The sequence below is a fragment of the Alligator mississippiensis genome, chromosome 2 (assembly GCF_030867095.1).
Source record: "Alligator mississippiensis isolate rAllMis1 chromosome 2, rAllMis1, whole genome shotgun sequence".
In the NCBI taxonomy this organism is placed as follows: domain Eukaryota; kingdom Metazoa; phylum Chordata; order Crocodylia; family Alligatoridae; genus Alligator; species Alligator mississippiensis.
The window spans coordinates 274,238,424-274,262,302 of NC_081825.1; the positions used below are offsets into that span (position 1 = coordinate 274,238,424).

General features: G+C 37.2%; 1 protein-coding gene across 3 annotated transcripts in view; it reads right to left on the bottom strand.

Moving 5' to 3' along the window:
• Window positions 1-856: 856 nt before the first annotated feature.
• Window positions 857-23,879, bottom strand: part of RPS6KA5 (ribosomal protein S6 kinase A5) — a 204,885-nt gene continuing 181,862 nt past the window's right edge. For all 3 annotated transcript variants that reach the window (XM_059723175.1, XM_014596485.3, XM_014596484.3), the window contains exons 16-17: window positions 22,737-22,900; window positions 857-20,013 (exon numbers count right to left, since the gene is read on the bottom strand). In XM_059723175.1, coding sequence (XP_059579158.1) covers window positions 19,774-20,013; window positions 22,737-22,900 — 404 coding nt within the window. In that variant the 3' untranslated portion in view covers window positions 857-19,773. The remainder of the gene's footprint in view (window positions 20,014-22,736; window positions 22,901-23,879) is intronic.

Genomic DNA, 23,879 nt, shown 5'->3' on the forward strand with positions numbered 1-23,879 from the left:
GGAGTGCCATGTCACCATTGCAACCAAGGTGGTGCAGTGCTCCCTCCCATGCTAGGTCCCACCCACTGGGCCATGGAGGTGGCTCCTGCGTGGAGCTGCTCTGGCCTGGCTGTAGCCCAGCACCCTGCTGTGGATGCAGAAATCTGGGCAGGGATGTGCTTCCCCTTCCACATTGCCTGTGCCCCACCATGTGCCGCCTGTGCCCCTCCCCACCCCATAGACTTACCTGGTAGGAGCTCCAGAAGCTGCTCTCCATCACACTTCCTGGTGCCATGTGCATATATGCACATACACATGCACGTGGTACCTCTGCCCCCTGCATCCTGCTCACCCAGCCTCAAGCAGCCCCTTGCAGGCTGGATCTCTGCCAGCAAGCAAGGGGAAACCTATTGCTTCCTGCATTTTTCTCCTTTAAAGGAGAAAATCTACCTTTTTCTGCAGCAAACAAAAAACCCAGATCCCTGGTCATCAATGGTTCCAGAAAGAGACTGGGGGTAATGATGGAGTGGGCTGGGAGCCTGGCCACTGCTAGTGCCAGGCTAGTTCGCCTGGCTCTGTGTCAGCTCACATGGCTTGTGGAGCCAGGGGCAGAGGTTCCGAACCAGAAGTGATATGAAAAGGTTCTGTGACTTTAAGAAGTTTAAAAATTACTGCATTAAAGAAACATGCAATTCTCCCACACCATTTTTAGGCTTTTAGTCAAAAGCAATGCACAGTGAATTTTGTTCTCACTGAGGATTGACAATGTCAGTAACAATGTACACAGTATAATAAGATATCTAAACTTCTGAAGAATATAGCAAGGAACCTGTGGAAAAATCAAAAGTAAATAAATAAACTATTTCAGTGATCAAAGTCTTGTTACATAAGTTTATTTTCTTAAAGGTAAATCAAACACATCTGTGAACACACAATTTTGTAAAATGTAAGCCCTTACTGCTGTTTAAAAATTAAAATTCACACACAAAACACTTCAGCATAATCCAAAAAACAAGATAGCACATTTCTTCTGCACAACAGATGTTCAACTTTGTTGTTTGTTGCTGTCAAGTTGATACAACTCATTCAATACTTGCCTAATAAAAACAAAACAAAACTTAAAGACTTGGAAAAAAGAATACATGCCTTTACAACTTTTAGACAAGTATTTGCTGATTTCTTACAATTCTCAATAAATAGTCCATAGTATAAAATCTCTCAGTTTGAATATATAATCCATAATAATTGGCAGTGCCAACTCTCACCATAATAAAGCATTCAGGAGAAATCAATATTGTGTAGCGTGTGTGTGTGTGTGTGTGTGTGTGTATACACACACACACACATACACACATACATACACACACGCAGCAACAGAAGAAAAACAACATTTTATATCTTCAAAATAATTTCAAAAAAAGCTAGAGTTCTACATTATTCACAATAAGTTAAATCTTTATTCTAGCCCAGCTAGAACGAGACAATCCCAACAAGATATTATTTACTATCATTAACTAAATGTTTGCATATAAATTCTATAAATATACTTAGGGAACATTTGAGTAAAAGCCATTATTCCATATTAAATTTTAGCCTATTAAGTACAGGAAAAGCTATAGCCTTGTTGAGACTCACTCAGGTAAAGATAAAAAAAGATGGCATCTTGTGAAGTTAAAATATAAAAAAATGTGAACAGAGATGGTTAGAACAGCTTTTACTCGTTCCCTAGAATGTCTTATTCTTAAGAAATTGTTCACAGGTCTGAGAGAGAACATACAAAGGAAATACAAGTTACACGCTAGTAACTTCACCAGAGGTTAAGCAAATGGACTAAACAACTAAAGACCTTGCAAAGAAGTTAAAGACCTTCTTACACCTGAACTACAACTAACATTTACACAAAAATCTTTCTGTTCTTCAACCTGGAAAAACCATGTTCAAAATACATTCTTCAAGCTATGTGTTCTAACTCAATTCTTATTCTGTATCTTTTTTTTCTCTTCTCTACCAACCATCTACTATGTTTGAAAGAAGTTTCTGTTTTAACAGCTAGACACAGGCTAGTTGTAACTCATGTAAACAGGGAGCACAGGTCAGATGTGGACAAAGTGGAACAAATTAGGAATATATCCCAACAAATGAAAAAAGTTATAAACTTGTCAACTTCTGCCAAATTATCTAGTAAAAATGTACTTGCTGTGCTGCCAAATACATCACATGCATGCTAATGTTCTATTTTAATGCTCCATTACCTGCTGTACTTGTATAATTTTCTTAAGAATAGAAACAAGAAAGAATGAGACCAATTTCTTTTTCCAAGACAGCAGTACAAAATGGGAACAAGAATTCACTAGTGGAAGGGCAACAACGATTATTATTCATTACTTCAGAAATAATATATGTACAAAAGAAATCACCACCACTTGGTCTAGGGCCAGCATTTGTCCTACACTACAGTAAGCTTGTCAGAATATGGTTGGGAATATCCTTTAGATCAGGGGTGTGAAACTTATGGCCTGTAGGCCAGATTCATAGACTGTAGAGTCGGAAGGGACCACAATGGATCACCGTGTCCGACCCCCTGCCCCTGGCAGGAAGGAGGACCGAGGTCAGATGACCCCAGCCAGGTGACTATCTAGCCTTCTCTTGAAGACCTCCAAGCTAGGTGATAGCACCACCTCTCTTGGAAGCCCAATCCAGCTCCTGGCCACCCTTACTGTGAAAAATGTCTTCCTAATATCTAACCTAAATCCACTCTCAACTAGTTTACACCCATTATTCCTAGTCACCCATAATTCCTGATTAGGCCCATGTGTTGTGTGGTCCATTGGGGCTAGTAGGGGGCCAGAGCAATCAAGAATGGGGTCTACCACCAAAATCCGAGGCAAAACCCAATTCTTAACATGCTGGCAGTGTGGGGCAAGCACTCCTGTAGCCACCACCTCATCTATATCCGGCCCGTGAGAAGCCTGGCAGACTGGATCTGGCGTAAGAATGGGGTGTTTGACACCCTTGCTCTAGAGTCTAAACTGTATACATACAAAAAATTCAATGCCATCTCCATGAAATTTAGAAAAACTCAAATAGCCACTATTACTGAAAGGCCAATAAAATATTTGGGGTTCCACTGGTAACTGCAACAGTTAGTATCATATTACCAATTGGGTTATTGAACTGATATAACAAAAAGGCCACCAGTATAGCAATTTCAACTCTAAAAGGAACACAAGGTTACAAGTTTGTCCTTGCTAAATGGAAAAGCCAAACTTATTGAAGAAGAATATTTTATTTTCAACTTCTAAAATAAAATATAAGAGAAAAAAATTAAACTGGGTTTTGCCCTTTTTAAGACAAATGTTACACTTGCGAAGACATTATATTTGGGTACCAAATTATCAGTGTTTAAATACATTCCCACTGTAATTATAATAAAAATGTTTTTAAAATTATACAAATTTGTTAACTGTTTTGTCAACATAAAAATGAGTTGGGTTTTCCTGTATGGCAAAATAAGCAAATGTTATCATTTTCATTAAATGTTGCAGGAATACCAGGACACAAGGAGTTTAACAAGAATTCAGAAACTGCAGATTTGATGACTACAGGTTCTGAAAGAATTTATAATCAAGAAAAACATTTAGCCATCTTTTTAATGCTCTGAGTCTTGGTACCATTTTTCTCTCACATTGTTGTTCCTTTGCTTTTCTGCCAGGTAGATAAACCTTTACATTAAATCAAAACTACTCACATCTTTACAAAAGAGGGCCACCGTTAAAAAAGAGGGCCACTAGTCTGTAAGTGGATGTGGAGGTGGATCCACATACTCAAATGGATTCTCATTGCTTTCAGCAAAATCCCACACAGACACAAGGGCCTGTCCATGTGGGGCCAGATGCAGGACTGAGGTCTAGGAATACAATCTCTTAATGTACTTTCACAGAGAAAAGTGTTTCCTTAACATATTACTTAAAACACATTAACTTAACTCATAAAATCACTATCATATGGTCTAGGGCCAGTATTTGTCCCACACTATTGTAAACTTGCCAGAATATGGTTGCATCTCTCTAGATCAGGGGTATGAAACTATGGCCTGTTGGCCAGATTTGGCCCATAGAGCTGTTGTGTGGTCCATGGGGCTAGGGGCCAGGGCAATCAGGAATGGGGTCTACCACCAAAATCTGGGGCATGGAACCCAATTCGCAACATCTTGGCAGTGTGGGGCAAGCACTGGATGTATTAACTCCTGCAGCCACCACCACATCTACATCTAGCTGTACTCATGATAAAAAGCCAAGGCAGTTTTGTACTTTCACATACTACTGAATAAAGAGGGGTGATTTTAAAAAGGTTTGGTGGCCAAAACTTTTAATACTTGTCCAAATGGTCAGGAGACCATGTCTATAACTATTTTGGTAGGCTTAGAAATAACCAGTTAAGCTTCTACAACCTGACAACAAAGAGAATATGGCAGCCATAAGCAAATCTCTTTCCTCTTCCAACCAATGCAGTAAGCTCCTGGCTCATACTCCCTCCAACGGTAAGTTTAAAACCTGTAAGATATGGTCCAGGAAATATATTTCTTGAAATTATATTTTTAAGACAAAAGTTTTTATTTACACAGCTAATCTGGAACCCCACATTTTATGGTCTTGAGAGCCAAAGATTAAACAGCACCGACATATATTATTATTTGTAACAAGCAAAGTGTTTCTATTCATCCTTTGCCTCAGGCAAGCAGTCAGTGCCCAGAAGTGGCATAAAGGTTATCTAATGACAGAAACATTTTATTGCTTAAGAAACTAAAAGTGTCTTTAAAAAAAAACTAACACTATCATTTTTTTCTGTACTCAAAGAACTTGCCTTCACTTCTTTATTGGTGAACTTGGGGTTTGCCTCCATTTAAACTCTTGTCTGCACAAAAATCCCTCTAATTTATGTAAAGTTGGGCTTTAAGCTCCAGCTGTCTGACCAGCTGAGGAAGTGCTGCTGACATCTGAGTTAACAGATGATGGATGTAGTTGTTGCTCAGGAAGGTCTTAGGAAAAAAATAAACTTTTTATAAAACATAAGTATTAGTGAAATGTAGGAGTTGGATTAAATAAGTTAAATAAAAGGCTAGGCTTGAAACTGTAAATACTAACAGCAAAAGTATTATTTAACTAGTGTTATGTGAAACAAATCAGGACAAAGACTGTAGGGGCACAGAGTTCAGAATTGTTATGAGGTGTCCCTGAAACAATATCTATCTATCTATCTATCTAGAGAGAGAGAGAGAGTGTGTGTGTGTGTGTGTAGCTGCAGTTTTAGATATAGCACAATTGAGTTCCTTTTTTCCATCTTTGGTATTGACCTATATTGAAAGACTTAATACACAGATCAAGTAATTTATGTAATAGGAAGAAAATAGCATAAATGGGGGTGTTATTTTGCAAACAGGGTCTCTCCCTTGAAGTGTATTATGGTGCTCTATCAGTTTCCATTCCTATCCCTCCTGGAACTACTTAATAGTACTTCGTTAAGGTGACGTATTATTTTTTATTTGTTATTCTTTGATTTTTCCATTATCATACAGAATTTCTAACAGCATTAATAATTATTTAATAAAGATTTTCTGAGAGATCTTTAACTATTGACACAGTTGTTCTTAAGTCCTTTGAGATCCAAAAAATAAATATTTAATCTGATCAAATGCCAGCTGAACCCACTAAAATAACAGTAGCCTAAATACTTTATTAAAAGGGAAAAAATCAGTAAATTGTCACTATGCAGCTGAAGTTATAACTCATCAACTGCTAGTCCAATTGTTTTAAAGGAATCCCACTGATACACTGAAAACAAGCCTTAAATGACCTCTATTGTTTGTGGCAGAAGTTTGACAATATTTTTCCTAGCTGTTCATTTAATCTATTGTGTTTGGCAAACAGGGGTGGTTTCCTCACTGCTGTTTGGATGCATCTGTAATTAGCAGGGCTGGATTATTTAGCAATATCTTTCCGTTTCTGCATCAAACATTTTCTTTGTTCCTACCATGAATAGCACAGCTTTGGGAATACAACTTGTCAGTTAACTCTGCTATAAAGCCACAAAAGGGAGCAGAACTGGCTAAGTAAGAAATTGAAAAAATAGTTCTTAGTGGAGAATCAACACTGAATGGGGATGTTTCTCTTAATATTTCATGAAGATTGGGATTAGGCCCAACACTGCTTAATATTTTCATCAATGATAATTGAACACAAATTCAAAACCACACACACACACACATAAATTTATGTAACATATACACACACATCAATATTTAAATTCATGCTTATTTTGGTACAAATCTACAGTAGTCACTAATATGTAATTCAATGGTAAAGTTACAACTGCATTAAATTTTTAAATATAATTATATGCACTTTTCTTTTGTATTGATCAAAATATGTATAATATGCATATAATTTTTTTAAGACTCAAAGTATTTATTAAAATTATTATTTCACTTATCTTTACTAAATTATTAATGCAGAAATACTTTGGTAAAGCATGACACTGAAATATATTTATTTTTTTTCTGGTATAAAAACGTTTTGCAATACAAGCTGAAAGCTTTCAAAATATAATGAATTCTAAGAATTGCATCCTGTTTTTCAGTAGTAGTGAACCATGGTGCCTCTGCAATTTCATTTTGAAAATAAAACAGTAAATATAATACATTTTTCACTGTCATACTAAAATATTCTAAAATGACAGTGAGTAAAAATGGTTGTAATTCTGAAATTAAGCCTGCTTAATATCAACTAACAGTGACAATCTGCCAAAAATAACCCCACCAAAAATTTTAACAGTTGAGCAGAAAGCAAGGAAATTATCAACTAATAACTCATTTTGACTTTCATGAAGATAGATGACCAAAATTATTGAAACTAAATGACAGTATCTTCTTATGTGACTTAATAAAATGGCAAAAATTAAAAGTAGTCTGAGAAAACATTCTAGATTTAAAAAGGAAATATTTGTTTCCTCTTTGAGAGGACAGGAGTCCAAAAAATAGTTCTACATTACTTTCAATAGGATGGTCCATGGAAAAATATTTACATTTCATTTTTCATTGGAAAAACATTTTGGACACCTCTCTGGGAAGACCAACAGAAGTACTAGTATTATAACTAAGACTATGGTTTAATACTTTATTGTTCCCTACTTTGAAAAGCAGTCTTGTCTAAAGTGAGCTTCTAAAATACTGAAATATAAATCCATGCTATTTTGCAAATGGGAAATTTTGATTCATAAGAAGTTAATGAAAATCAACATTAAAAAGGCACAAATTAATAGAAATCCTCCTTCAAGCTAATGAAATATAAAGGCAACAATTTGACTTTCCTGCATAAAATCGGTCACATTTTAAACAAAAAAAGGATGAAGGAATACAAAGGGATTCATGCCAAATTCAACAGATTACTCCTTCTAAATAATGTGCATGCTTTAAAGCTGAAAAAGATATTAAATACCTGCCTTTCTTGTGACAGTAAAGGAGAATTAACTTTCTCAAGCAATTACATTCTAGAAAGCATCTCCTCTCTCTTCTTAAATGCAAGAAAGATTTCCCCCCTCCCCCCAATGTAGGTCTTGTATTCATTATAAAAAGGTATTTTTACTTCACACCACCTAACTTTGGGGTAAAATTTTAATGAGGACAAAGCAGTGAGTTGCTTTCACACAAATTAGCAGGCTGAATATTCTGCAGGGAGAGTAAATATTAGCTACATTTGCAGAAAAAGTAGTCTTAAAAAAAAAGTTTCTGAAAAGGTAAAGCATGTCCAAAGAACCAGTTTGCAGCTAGGAGTGTAGGCAGACAGATCTTTTAATTATTTTTCAGTGTCTTAATTTTGGGTCTGGGAGATTTTTCCCTTATTTTGCTTTTACTGGGTACCCATTAAATGGCTGTAAATAATCAGATTGTATTTAGCCAATAGGAATCTTCTTCCTAAATCTAAACTAAACATCTCTTTAGAAAATAAAAAGATGGTTCAGAAAGGCATGAACTTTCAGCAACCTACTTCATCAAACAGATGTCAGCAGTTGCTCTCAGATTCTAACTGATGGTATTTTAATTGGCAACACTTTTAATTTAGTACTTAAAGCATGTAAGAAAAGAGAGGATATACAACGTTATTTCTCAAAGGAAGGAGATGCAAGTGTGTCATGTCAGATGACAGGTGCTTAGCATCTGTAAAAATCAGAACTTTAACCACATCTGCAAACATTTGAGAACTGCTAGCATTCAGCAGCCCTGAAAAATCAAACCTTAACTTTCCTATTCTATCCTTAAATTAAATTAACTAGAGCAGAAAGGACTATTTCTCTCTCATCACTGGAGGAACCAGATGGATTGCTTCTCCTCTCACTTGCAGTGCTTTTACATCAGTATAAATTAAGTTTATTTGTTATTTGATTTTTTAATTGCATTTCATTTATTGGCAAATTATTTAATCTAAACTAGCTAGTAGGGTAAAGGACAAATGTTTGTTGCCTGGAACAAACATTTAGAAAGTGTCCATAGTAGGCTATACAAATGCAGTCAATCAACTCGAGATAAATAAGTCTAGTGTAGTGACACCTTGTAGGAGAATCAATTAATTATAGGGACTCTCTCAAAACAGACCAGAATACCAATAATTTTAAATGTAGTTATGATCCCTTTAAATATGGTTACACAGATATAATCAAATGTCAATCCTATTAATTTAATTTACTAATATAAATAAGATTTTACTTCTTTTTACTCCTACTACTGTTGTCTAGACAAGAGCATTATAGGAGAAGTTGCATTACCTTCTGATTGCATATCAGCAATATTGATACATTTTAAATGTAGAATCTTTAAATGCAGAATCCTTCACAGTATATATACGTGTTGGTTGCTTTCTACAACTGTAGACATCCAAGTTCAACCAATGCAACTCATTTGGATTTATGGACCAGAAAGAACACAGTGTGACTTACAGATACCATTTGTCACAGAGGGCAAGTGCTGGTATGCAACGCCATCCTTTTATTTACAAACTGAAAGAACATCGTGTCAGAATCTCTAAATGAATATGGGGTCATATTATGATGTTTTCAGTCACTTCAGCGTGTAAATTCTTATCCTAAGAGTGAAATTGGTTGTGAAGTTCTGCAACAACCTCAACCCTAAACCTACGCAATGCTGTGGAAATACTAGGGGAAAAAAAATCCACTGAATGACGGCCAGTTACTTGCAAATTCAAAATACAAAAAAAGGAATACAGAAAATCCTTAAAGGCAAGTAAAGAAAAATACACAGAGTGACTGATCAGAACAGGCCGTGCGCTGCTTGGCATGGAATGAGATGTGTGCCAGTTTTAGGTAGCACCGTCAGTTTCATGGCACTAGCTTTCCGTAACATAATGATGAAGATCTAGGTTAGCTCCTTGGATCTACAGTAAGTTACTGGATTTGTATCAGAATGAAGAGACCACATTTTGTACAGAGCATCTGAGTGGGGTAGTTTTGTGTAAAACCCCTAGAAGCAAATTTATTAGTTTGTTGAATGGTATATTTTCCAAGTATGACACAAATGGTTCTATATTTACAACTTGTTCCATAATGTAAATGCATAATTATGTTATATTATATTTGAGAACATATTTCTGACCTCTAAAATCCATGGTTAAAAAATCTGGTACAAATTTCAAATTTTTGTTCTTTTTGTTACACTCCTCTTTGTATAACGAGACATTACTAAACCAAAATGTTTCTTAGTTTGGTAATCTCTACTTAGAGTATTACAGTTACCCACATGTACCCTACCTTTAAAAAAGGAATACATTTGTTTAATACTAGTTATGCAGTGCAACTCTAACACTGTAGTACTGGACCACTATTACTTCCTAAGGAAATTAGATGAATACATATAACACATTAATGACACACACACCTATTAGCATGTGGTAGTAAGATAACTGTTGAATTATTTCTCAAAATCTTAAAATCTATCACCAATATTTCAAGCTGTTTCTGTGTGAATTATAAAAGAAAATAGTTCATCATAATCTGGAGCTTTTAGTTCTTACATTGATTTTCCATTAAGCTTAAATCCACAGGGAAATCCGAAGAAATACAGAGCCATTTACCCAAGAATCCTTTGCCTTGTCTATATTATGGGGTTTAACTATGTTGGTATGAGCCTTCATGCCCCGTCGTGGAGACTCATCACATCCCAACAAATGGAGATATTTCTGCTGACTCAGCTATTATATTACTCTGTGCACCTGAAGCATTGTTTTACTGAGCTAGACTCTATTGGGTAGAGTAACTTGCATGTATTGAACTGTTGTAGTGAATATAGGCTCTGCTAGATGTAGTAACATAACTTTACACTGAAGTGTATAGTCTTTATCTGTTCTGTATACTGTGAATTATGTAAAGGTTGTTTATCTAGCCCTTATTTAGCATTAAATAGAAAAAAAAAAGATTAGGGGAAAATGATGTATTCTTGTTATTAAACAGGACTAGCAAATTAATTTAGAAAGAACAGAGGTTTTTTTTTAATCCTCTAGTAACCTCTCTATTCCTGTTATAACTAGGGATCTACCTAAATCACAATGGAAGTTTCTGGTGGCTGAGAGGCAATTAATACCATGTTTTTTGCCTCTTGGCCACTCAGCAGTGGTAGAGGGGAGGGTGAGGCAGCAGAAAGAGCAAGATTATAAAGGCGCCCCTGTGCTGCAAACTCCTATCACCATTTAGGTAAGTCCCTAGTTATGTCCCTTCTTTGCAACCTACTGTCTTTAGTTTTAGCCCTATGCTCCAGTCTTTCCCTTCCATCTCTCTTTGTCTTAACTAAAAGGTCTGGTCTACACGTATAAGTTTGCCAAGCACAGCTATATCTATGGGGGGGAGGTTACAAACCTAACCAAAATAGCTAATCTGAAAAAAAAAAGGTGGGAAACTGTAATTATATCTAAGTGCATTTTATTTAGCTTGTTTTGGCTGGGGAACTGGTATGAACTCTACTGGCATAAGAACTCTTTTGTTATTACAAAGTGCGTCTCTGCTACAAGGGTTTGCTAATGAAGTTTTAGTAGCAAACACTTTATAATGCTAGTAGGAACTAAGTCTAAATCCTTACAAATCTACATTACAAAGTTTTGTCAGAATAGTTATGTTGGTTAGATGGTGTAAAAGACTTAGACCATCTAGCCAATGTACTTATACTGGTAAGACTCTCACAGATTGTGAACTCCCCTCCATGTGTCTGGAGAACAGAGACTGTGGTTCTTTGCATTAATACAATCAATTGGGAGATAATCCTAGAGTGTGACTGCATGCACATGGTCAAATCACCTGGGAGAATTTTCCCAGGATTGTTTTCATGGTAGAAAAGCTTACCCCAAGATACAATAATACTGAACAGACATTTAAACTGCTGAGCCCTTGAAGAGCAGGGAACATGCAGTGCTGATGTTGCGCAGCCCAGGGGCCCCTGTGTACACATCTCAGTTTGCTCTGCACATTCTCTTAGTCTGCCTGGAGACAGATGGCAGCAGGACACAGGGCAACCCTGACTGACTGACCCAGACTGCACAGGGTCAGCCTGTGTCCCCATTCAGTACAATGTGGGATTGTGAAAGTAGTTTATCCTGCTCCTTGCTCACCTGGAGCAGAAGAGTCGTTGCAAGTGACACACTGTCTCCCCGAGGAAGGAGATGGGAGGGGAACAGGAACAAAGCTGCCTAGGAAGCTGAAGAAACTCTCCTAGTTGTTCCAACTTTATTTTTTTCTCTTGGAGTGGCCATTTTTGCTCTGGGAAGAAAATCCTTAACATCCATGTTTTCTCCTGGGAGATCAGCAACTCTCCCAGGAGAAAATGATTGTTTGTATGTGGCCTGCTTCATTTGTGTGAGAACAGCAGGGAGGCATTGGAGGACAATAAATACTCAAAAGCCTGCATCCTGACTGCAAAATAGGTAGGTTCTAGTCTAACTGAAGAAGACCAGGGTTCTAACCTATATCCTACAGCTGCATAAAACAGCCCATACAACAAACCTCCAAAGCTAGTTCATAGATTTCAATCTGTATGTGGCAGGAGGATTTAGGCAAAAACCCAGGAAAAATTCTGGGTTTACTATGCAATGATGACATGACCGCCAGGGTGTTTTTATCTGGTAAGTAACAGTGGCTTGTGCTTCAGTGTTTCTCTGTAAAATGGGCTGAAATTCTAGACCTGATTGATTTTTTGGGGGTTGGTGAGTATGTGTGTGGGAGCTCTTCCTGATGAAAAGTTAAATTAAATTACAAGCAACATTCACAAAAAATTATAAATACTGGTTAACAATGAATTTTCTGCAGGAAATCTCAAAATGAAAATTGGTTCAGATCAGCATTTATTTTAGACTTAGATTATTACTTATTTTTCGATTAGGAACCAGAAACCATAACAGTTTAAGTCACATTAGCACTGACAAAAAAAACTTTCATTTAATTTTCAGATAAGTTTTCTTTTTAAAATGTTTTAAAATGATCATGTAACTCTAAACAAAAACATTTCCTGTGAGGGAATTAAAATATTTTCCTAAACTTTTAAGTGACTATTTTCCTAATTTCCTGAAAACAAAACACTTCCAATCACCCATCGCTAATACTATCTATTTTTGCAAAGCACTTGAAGATCTATGAAGGAAATGATTTATCTAATAATATAGGACTGTCCAACTCCACTGTAGCCAGGAGCCACACACCATGCTGGCCATACACTGAAGGGACAGGCCCCCAGGATTTCCCGTGTCCCCCAGCTATATGGCCTGTGCACATTCCCCCAGGTTCCCACCTCCCTGCCACTTGAACAAAACTGGCAATGTACAACTTCTTCACCCTAGGCCGTGCATGGCCCCCCACCTTCCCCCTTCACATGGGCTGCATGGCTGGTGCATGCCATCCTGCTGCTCAGGCCTCCCCAAGCCCTTTTCCCACAATGCAGAAATGAGAGAGGCAGCTGTGGGGACCTGCAGCCACCAGCTGGACAGTTTATATATTGTTAATATATAAACAAATATTGTTATCGAAAGGCCAACTTGTTAATTTTTTTAAAATAGCACATATCTTTTCCTCTTGATTTTCAAATGAGTGAGCCTGATGATGCAGGGACAGAAGTTACTCATATATATTTTATTTTCAATCAAAGTAACTGTATAGAGTGTGTTATAACAGGCAACATGCATATGACTACAGTGACTGCTAAAGGTTTGAAAACAGACACTGGATTGAAGAATGATGCAATTACATACTGCATTTAGCAATGTGTAATAAAATGTTACAACACACCACTAAAAATATATTGCTTTATAAAGATGGACAGTATGGCCATGTCCAGACTGGGCTCTTGGGGGCCTCCTGGGGCTGCAGCAGCGGTGATCCTCCAGGCAGCCCTCTGCTTTTCAGTGGCACACGCTGACTGTGTGTGCTGCTCTGTTTTTTTTTCCATAGGTTTTTTTGGCCCTTGGATATCCATGAGTCAAAAAAACCTCGCAAACAACCCCAAATGGAGCCATACACGCATGAGCAGCATGCCCTTGCAGCGTGGGGAACACCTGACTATGGGGTATCTGGCACTGCAGACATGTTTGCGGTGTCACATACTGCCCAGCCATGCTCATCTGGACACGCCCTGCGTGTCCAAATGACAAATCCCAATAAAACCCAAATAAAAATATGTTAATAGGTCTTGAAAGTAAATCTTGTTGGCTAAGGTTTAAAATGTTTCCATTTCGTAGTATTTTATTTTAACCACAGTTCCTAAAAGCAGTGCTTTAAAAAAAAAAAAAAAAAAATCAGAAAAACATTAAGTATTTAGTTTAGTTTTAGGCAGGTAACACAGGTTTTTAAGATGGTCTTCACTATCATAATAGAAATTCTTCACATTAGTAGTATGGATGGATTTTTCTATAATTATTATTTTTTAGAAACAGCAAAAAGCTAGCTTTTTTTCCTTAGCAAAAAAACAAACAAGCAAACAACCCCCCCAACCCATGTTAGTAGTGTTAGAGAATTCCAATGGATTTTGCCAAAACATCCTAAGAATATTCATAAAAATAAGCTTCCTAATTTTTGTGTCATTTTAGAACCAGCCTATGTGAAAATTAGACTGTATATTTCTACATAATTTATTTGGAAAAAATCCTGTGAGAAGAATCTAGCTTGTCGTAGAGATTATTAACTGAGATTTTTTAATAGAAATGTAATACTCTAGTCACTCATACAACATTCACTAGAAAATTCAAGATAAGCCAGAAGAGGGAGAAAGAAAAAAGGAGCCAAAAGAAGGTGTGTATCCATCCTTTCTGTCAATGAGTTTTTATAGTGAGCTGGGTATAAAACTCTGGAAAACAACAACTACCTTAGATACAATTTGTTTACAAGCATTCCTTGTTAATTTTGTTAGCTGATAAGTTTCCTACAGTCATCATCATTTTACTTTACTTACATTTCTTTTCTCTTCCTGTTTTTGGGTATAAGTGCACACAAAGATCAAATAATGACATTGCCCAAATCAATCTACTAGCATAAACCAGTGAAGAATTATAAAGTTTTTAAGGAGGCGATGATGACCCAATGTTCATGTACACATCCCAGCTAATTCACCATAACTATTTCATCTGTCTACCCCTACCCCACAGAAAGTGAAGATAAACTGTAGTAACTCAATCCTGTTTCTTTCACAGGTCAGCTGCCCAGGTTTAACTATCACACTCCCAAACAGGAACAGACAGATGAAACAACACATTCAGCTGAAAAGCAATAAATACTTTCCCCTCTTAAAACAATATAGTCAACCATCTGTTCATGCTATACAAAATTTAGAGCCTTATCTTTATTCACAACGTCCAGACTGCAAAGACACCAACTCCAAAGGCTCTGTTTCTATTTGATGGTTCAGTATACTCAATGATGAGTCAATAGACAAATGAGTGATTTATAAAAATGGAGAGTGATAGGGAAAGACTACCTTGGAGCTCTACAGTTGTTACTTTTGGCAACTCCAGACTGGTGCCTGGGGAGTAACCTGAAGTAAACTGAAGATATTTCTCACAGGTTGACACAGACAGAGGCTAGGTACAGACAAGCAAACAGCCTGAGGCAGAATTGATTCAAGTTATGCAGTTTTCTGTAAATGGTGTACTTTAGATCAGTAGTGAACAGACCACACATTCACTCTTTCTTAGGGGAAGGAGGGCAGAAGTCTTAGACTGGGTTCTGTCATTTTCAAAGCAGTCTGTGTGCTAAACTTCTGTTCTGTTACAGATATAGACTGGGTTTGTATGCTGAACTTCTCTTCTATTATGGGTATAGACCAGTTTCCAATCACTTATACAAATAAACTTGTAATATCTGAACCTGGCCAGAAAGGTCACAGAGATCAAGGCACTTTGGTCTCTGTAGAACAGAAGCAACCATACTATATTCCATTCCCTCTGTCTAGAATATTCAAATATTGAGATTCCTCATAAGGAGGGTTATGGAGTAGTGGACACTATAAAGACAAGATAGACAGCTGAGGGGTGGGATATAGGAAGGAGAAGAATAGGGAAGGAATCATGTAAAGGAAGAAAAAGACTGTAAGGAAGGCTAAGCTGAAACTTCTGCTATGACACATAAGGCATAACACCACAATAAAATATTCTAGATAAAGACCAAAATTAATTAAAAAAATAAAATATATACATACTTGCTATTAAAGATTGAAAATATAAAATTATTATATAGTGACACTTCCTTACCACACCTATAAAATGTATATGTGAATGTGTTCCTTTAAGAAACTACTCTCTTCCTGGAAGAAGTACAAGGGAATGTGGCTGTGCTGGTATAACTAATTATTTTGTTCAGAAGGCAGCAGTAGAAAAGGCAGAGAAAAGAGGTGCAACAGCAGTGTCAACCTGGGAGACAGGAAAACCTGAGTCAGTTCTGATCGAATATTGAATCTTTATGCTGTCTTGCAGAACAGTAACTTATAATTATAAACTATCATAAAATTCTGTTTTGGAATACTGTACAAATAAAATAAGTATAAGAAGTACTCTGACCCTCTAGGAAGGAATAATCCTGTAAATGAGATGTACTTTGTTCTTTGTAAGAAAGAGGAAGTGGCAAGTATTAGTTAACTACTTAATTAAACTTTTTGATTTATTTAAATTGCATTAATTGGAGTAAAAAAAGTTACATAGACTATTTTGATAACGAATTGTACTTCTGCTTTTTCCCCCCAGTATTGTTGACTGTATCATATAATCTGACACTGCGAGCTGTTGTTTTCAGTTACACCAGAATCTTTCAAGAACATGTAGCATTCTTCCTCTTAAAAATGTGGCCGAAATTACTGTATTAAAAAGGAGAAGAGCAAAAAGTACAAATAGATATCCAGGACCTAACTTAGTGTGCATATCTGTGTACACCAGTGTGTGTAAAAGGGTGTAAATCTGATTATCATTTTGGTCTTGAATTAACTTTTCATTTTTTTAAATCTAGAGTTCACACATTGCTGATGTTCAGGATAGGGTAAGGCAAAAATGCATGGGAAGAAGCCACCTTATATTTTACAAATGTTTAACTAACTCAAGTTAACTTACAATTGAGTAACTTGATATGAAAGGCTACTGTAGATACTAAGATCTCTTTCCATCATATTGATAATAGTGTAAATTGGCCATTTTAATGCTCCGTAACATTGCAAGAGTGGTGTAAAGCAGTCCTAGGGTAAATGAAACACAGATTATAATATTCTCAGTTAACAGAATTTTATAGTCCCTTACACTGGCATATATGACTACACAAGGCACGAGCTATAGATCATCATGCCCTGGATCTTTATTTGTAGCTAGGTATAATTACTCATGGTAAAAATTATTCTGGTGCTAGGCAAAACATTACTGGTAGAATACTGGAATAATGGAAATTAGACAAAGGTGTGAAGGAAAATTTATCTTTTGTGCAAGTGATGTGTTATCCATTCCTGTGAGCTGTGTTAATTTTAGAGTCCCATCAAAGTCTAAAATCGGTGTAATAAGCCTTCTAATAAAAGCTGCCCATGCTGGGAAACAAAGAAAATATAACTACACTTTTCCTATTCATTAAATGTCTTGCCCAATCATTCTCTTTTTTCTGATAGTTTTTTATTCCATTGTACCCGATGTCCATAAAGTTTTTTTTAATATAAAAAGCCATTTAAGTTTTTCAAACGAGCAAATGTAACTGTATTGCACCCTTAATTTCAAAGTTAAATTCAGCAGGGTCACTGCATTTCAAAACTTTTTGTATCTAAAAACCTTTTAGAATTTGTTAAAAACACAAGTATTTTTTCATGTTTTCAGTTTAAAAGATGACAAAAACTATATGGAGAAAATACCTCAAAGTGCAATTTACTGAATATTACAAACAGTCTGCACCTCAGTTCATCGGTACTGTTTGCAGAACAAGTTTTAATTGTAGTTACAGTTTCTTCATGTTTACACTAGGTTTACTGGGGAAAGAGAATGTAATTTTTTTCCTCCAACTGAACCGTGTTAACTTCTGAGATTGCTTCCAACAAGAGAATTCAGAAAGCAAATCTGGATAGAATACTACATTAACATTATTTTTCAATATTTTAACACCAGCCACTTTAAACTGGTTGAGTTACTATCATGTACACTGATCTTTAAGATTAAATATGCTAACTCTACATAACAGTGCAAATCTCAATATTCACATCAACCTGAAATTAATGCTGCAATTACTGTTGACATTCAAGTCAAGAAAGTAGTAATGTAATTCACATCTGCAATTCCCAAATCTCAAAATGCTGTCATTATTATTATTAAAGCAACACACAACAAATATGTTACATTTCAAAGCCTCTTGGTTTTGTTACACATGATCCCTGTAAACATGAATGCATTTTATTTATCAATACTGATAACTGATATAATTTCATAAATAAAACCATTAATACAAACAATTCCTATAACCTTTTTTGCATAGGATTTGGAATATTTTTACTTTAAAATGCAGCAAGCTGTTAATAAAACCTCTTAGTCAATTAGACTCCAGTAATGCAAACAAAGAATTATATACATATATACATATACATGTATATGTGTGTATGTGTATAATATGTGTGTGCGTGCACGAATGTGTGTTTATACACACACATACACACTTAACTTTACACAATTCATCTCATTGATTTCAATGGGATGACTCACATGCATAAATGTTTGCAGAATGGAGTCTTATTTAGCACTTAATTGTCCCTAGTCATTCACAATATGAGCAGTAAAAGTGCTCTGCATAAATTTATAAAATACACTGTTCAATTTAAAAGTTTATCAATGGAAATGCTTAGGTAAAAGTCACATTTATGATTCCAAACAGGTTATGTACATAATATACTATCACAGTAGGAAATACCTCACTGCAGAACAACACAGTGTACAGTTGTGAAGCACAGTGTTTAGTATAATTTCCCATTTCCCTTCAGTTTTTCCCAGTGTATAAGTGGTTTACAACTACACTATATAATGTGCCCAAGTCTAATTACTTGTTATATACAAAGAAAAAGCAAGATCTATAAAAGGTTGCAACATATGATAAGGAACAGAAAAAAGGGGTAAGATACAGGAGTGCATTCCTTCAAGCTGCTGACTGTCCTCCAAGCTGCCCACAACTACCACTGAAGTCCATAGGACTTGAAGTTAGAGTAGTGCTTAGCATCTTACACGAGACATCCCTAAGTCCACTTTATTAGAACATCAACATTATTCAGATGTTTTATAAAGTGCAGAAAATAAAAAAAATCTAACATTTAATAAACTGTTAAGCAAATTGGCCATGCTTGTCCAATGCAAAATTAAGAACGCAGATTGGCATGCATTTGTATGGACCCTATGATAACAAATATAGAAACTGGAGATTCTGAATCTTTAAAAAAAAATATCATCTCAGCGTTTTAAAATTTCCATGTAAATATATATAAAAAATAAATTATAGTTATCCTTGAAATGTATATTTAAACATGATCCTTTTCCTAACTGTTCAAAATTAAATTTCATTTTTTTACTCAGGCATAGTATTGTTTTTGTGGAATTTGAAAAGTTACTTTTTAAAAATTCAGATTCTCAAGAAGTAGAAATAAAATAACACAGTACAAACTGCTGCACCTGCCCACCATAAATTATCTAGATGTAAAAGAAACGTAAGAATTGATTATACTCCAGGTAGCTTAAAACAAAATCTATGGAGTAAATTTGTAAAATAACAGAGTACCATAACACTTAAATCTTTTGTTAAATTCCAAATTAAGGGCCAGATTCTGGCCCATCCCATGTGCCAGCACAAGGGACTTAGAAAGGACATAAGTGCCATCTTGCTTTGGTGTACTGTACCGCCTTTTCTTGTGTGCCAGGGAAAACAAAGTCAGCAGAGCTGCTCTAATACCCCTCAGACAGGTAGGCAAGAGCATATACTCCAAGAGGTCTATGTCTTTTAAAGCATTTTCCCTCCCTTGAGCAGCAAAGAAATTGTTAGCCTTAGGAGAGCACAGTGTTGGTTGTACAATAACTCTTACACCATACCCAGTATAACTGAACAAGTACTACAACCATATGTCTTGAAATAGAAAGCTAAAAACATAGAGCTGAAATTAATTGTTAAAAGTAACAAAACATCTCTCTGTTATCCCTCCATGACAAAGGGGCACACGTATTACCAAGTTTTCACCACTTAATTCTTGGAGATAGGACATTTCTCTGCTCCTCAATCAGAGAATTGGAAGATGGTTTCTGGGTTATTGCTGTCTGTAGGATTTGTTGGCTGCAGTGTCTTTGTAGGTGTAGTTTTACCATGAGAATGAGAGGAGGAAGAATGTGAACTTTCACTGGAGCTGCTACGTGTCTCTGTGCTTGTACTTGTCTTTTTCATTTTCCTTCTTTTTGCAAGAGGTGCCTTGTCAACATTCTGGAGACAAAATCCTTCCCTTTTGTACTTGTTAAAAGCCTGTTTAAAAATAAAAAGTAATTCTATGCTCTTATAAAAGGTTAAAGACATTTTAGTACTCACAGCCTATTACAAATGTGCTATGATGAGTATTATCATTTCTCAAGTGTCACATCTATCAATTCTTAATGTGGCTGATGATAATTCTACAAGCCTTTAAACATATATTATTAATAGACACCCTTTCCTCACACTTTCTATGTTTAATTTGTTTTCTAGTGAGACTTAAATTCAAGATTATAGTTGAGCAAGGTACACTGACTTACTGTAACTTTACTTTTAGTTTCAACTTTCACAGTGGAAACCATTTTGCATTAATCAAGAGTTCTACATCTGCTATGTTAAGTGAAACAATTTACTCCATTCTTTCCCACTTAGACAAAACAAGGTCATGTTGTAATAAAATCAATAAAATGCAATTTATTTGTGCAAAAGTTCCTGACCTGCTTACCATAAGATTCAGTTATTCTTCCGAAATAAAATTTTTGGAATTCCATATTATATTTCTGTCTTTGCCTGCACTTGTATAACTTTGGCTAGCATTGGAAAGCATCTAGTAAGAAAACATGAATGGTATTTTAACAAGCCTTCCCAAGGCACAATACTTTTGTGATGCTTTACCTCAAATTTCTAATCACAAGGAAAATGAAACTGAAAATAAATCAGGCAATAAACATAAATAAAATATTACAGGCATCTTACAAAACTCTGTTTAAGGACCTTATCTTATACTTCTCCAAGCCTGGTAGCTATTTCTCCAGAATTTTTTATCCCAAAGATATACACATGTTCTCAAAATCTGAATTACTGCTTCAATTTACATTTTGGTGTATATGTTTCATTGTATTTTCTCATATATGTTTTTGGCCTTTAATTATTACATTGGCCATATACGTCTGTGATTTGCTGACCTACCATAGAACACATGAAGCCAAATCCTACTTTGCCACTAAACCTTTTAAATAACACTTTTTAGGTTCCAGTGGGTATGTCTACACTGCCTCATTCCATTCTCAAGGCTACCCCGTGAAAAATAAGCCTCAAAAGCAGCAATAGAGGAGCATCCTCACTGTTTCGTTTATGAGTTCTGCGTGGGTGGGCAGTGCTCATTTTTGTGCCAGGTCTTGAGGTAATGTGGAACTAATGTTGACATATCCTAAGGCCATCTACAGGCATTGCATTTCTACCGAAAGAAATAACAGCTCTCCCAGCAGAAAGCATGGCCACCAGAAGCCAAGTAGAAGTGCAGCCACTCTGCTTCCTGGTCTGAGACTTGGGTTGGGGCTTTGTCTTGAATAACGTTACTTACATCGGAAATACTCCAAATTTTCATCAGTGACAGTAATGCATCATTCATTAAAATAATCACTAGATAAAATGCATAACACTATACTGCAATAACACTATAGTGCAAGCAGGGTCCAGAAATCAGGACTTTCTCCTTCTCAGTGCCAAGAACTCTGGCCCCAGAAGTCAGGCTACCTTTGACTTAAATCTCTTTCTGGCTCCATGATTTTTTTCTTTGGCTGCCCAGTAGGTCAGCTTCAGTTTAAGGGAATGGAAGATATTCTCAGCCATGTTTAACACATAGCTTTGTGGCTAAGTCACTCTGCGGAGACAAAAAAGATACAAGTTCAACTTTCCTAAGATTGAGGGGATCCTAGAAGCCAGGTCTCCCATATCCTGGACAAAGATGGAGGAGAAAGTGTAGGAGGATTTACACTGAAGTTAGTGTTGTTGCCTGGTGGTATAGATTTCTCTGCTCAGGTCCTTAGACAGATTAAGATGTTTCCCTTTTACATGATCAGGCAAAAGTGGTAGTACAAGCAGAGGGAGGTGTTACATTCAAATGCCCCACTGAGAGAATGCAGAGTTATATGTCACCTAGGCCAGGACTGTCCACCTTCTGAGCAGCCAGGGATCTATAAACCAGGTCTCCCATGTCCTGGGTCGCATCAGCAGCAGCTGTATGCCCTGCAGGCATAACAGTGCAAGCCAAAGGCCCCACTGGCTGCCCCAATATGGGGCAAGCCCTGGCACCATGAACACATGTAGGCGCCCCCCACCTCACTGCAGTGTGTGCATGAACAGGTAGTCTCTCCCCTACTGCACAGCTTATATGAGAAGGTAGGCCCCTGCCTCACTGCACAGCAGAGGTGGGTTGGTAGCTTTCCCCTCCCCCCCACAACCTACCATACACAGGCTCCTCTGCTGCACCATGCCACTCCATGGGGCACGCACAGAAAATGAAAGCCAGAGGGGAAGCCCGGAGCCCCTGACTGCTGCAGATGCCAAAGCAATGGGGAACAGTAGGTCAGTGGGAGGTCATGGACCACAGATTAACTCTCCTGGCAGGGCACATGCAGCCCATGGGTCACCAGCTGAACAACCACAACCTAGGTGAAATAGGATTGGTCTTTGGAGGCACCTAAACACTGCACATTGGAAAAAATGGGGGAACCCTGTGATGAATTATGCAGGGTGAAATAGCATCTGGCTCTGGAGGTACACAATAAAAGAACAAAACTGAATTTCCACAGACAAAACAGTATTCGTCCCCGTGCCTGGTCACGGTACCTTGGAATGAGTAGAGGCTAGTTAGGAAATGCCTGAGTGGAAATGCCAGATTTGAGCCGAAGCATAAAAATACATTTTTTAAATACGCAAACTCATTTAAAACAATTTCCTGATAGGGTTTTAAATTTAAGATTTTTTGAGCTTACATGAAAGGTGGCTTTGACGTATGTATGTACGGCAGCTCCTGAAGACCCTAAATTATCAGGAGTCATTAGAGGGTTGGATGATAACTGGCTGCCATCCTGAAGCCATTCGTTGTATCTCAAGCTGGACATTTTAATTCTTTTATTCGGATCCACTGTAAGAAGTCCTAATAGAAATATATTAGACAGACTTAATCTATAAGCTATTATGTATCCTTTTAATACTATGGATAAATAACAAAATGCATGTAGAAAATCAACATCAAGTCAAATATTCAATACTCACGTACGTAATAAAGTATAGACTACAGCCCAGGCCCACAAAAAGGCTTACTTGTCTAAAGGGGGACCAAAGTTTGGTACCTAAGTTCTGCACCTTCAAATCCCCATATAAGCTTTAGGGTACAGATGGACAGATCTCACTTGCAATATTGAAAAGCTGCTGTACAGTCATAAAGGTGGTTTAAAACACTCCCAGGTGTGACACAATCATACCTGTGGGGAGCAAGAACTATTCTGTACTGTTTAGTTCTGCCTGTACAGGTTGTTGGTCCTTTAGCATCCTGAAATGCAGTACCTTCCCCACCCCGCCACACTTCTCTCAAGCACCCTGGCTGTAGCTGCTGAGCTCCTGGGATGCCCTGTGCCAGCACTGTTGGTCCTTGGGATTCCCTGGGCATTAGCACTGTTAGCAGTCAGGGTGCTACTGCTGCCTGCACTCTGGCACTTATTCACCCCACCAAACCAGAAGACCTGGAATTGGGAGACTCCATGTTGGGGAGAGGAGTTGCCACTGCTGCAAGACCCCCACCCCTGCTAGATTTCCACATGTCTGCTGCTGGTACGCAAGCCACAGATATCAGCTTTAGTTTCCCACCTCCTCCCTTTTTGCTCCCACAGCCCTGAGAGAGGAGATGGAGAGCAGCATTGACAGTCCTGTCAGGGCAGAGAGGGAAGAATCCCAGGTGGCTGCATCTCTCTGCTGAGTCACATGGCTGGAGGGCCTGCTGTCACAGGGAGCAGTGATATACTGAAGCCCTCTAGCTGGAGGATGAGACAGGGCTGTATGCGTGTTCCACAGCTGAAGCACTACGTCTCTGAAACATTTCTAAACCCAAAGCATTTCAAAGGGTACATTTGTTTCCA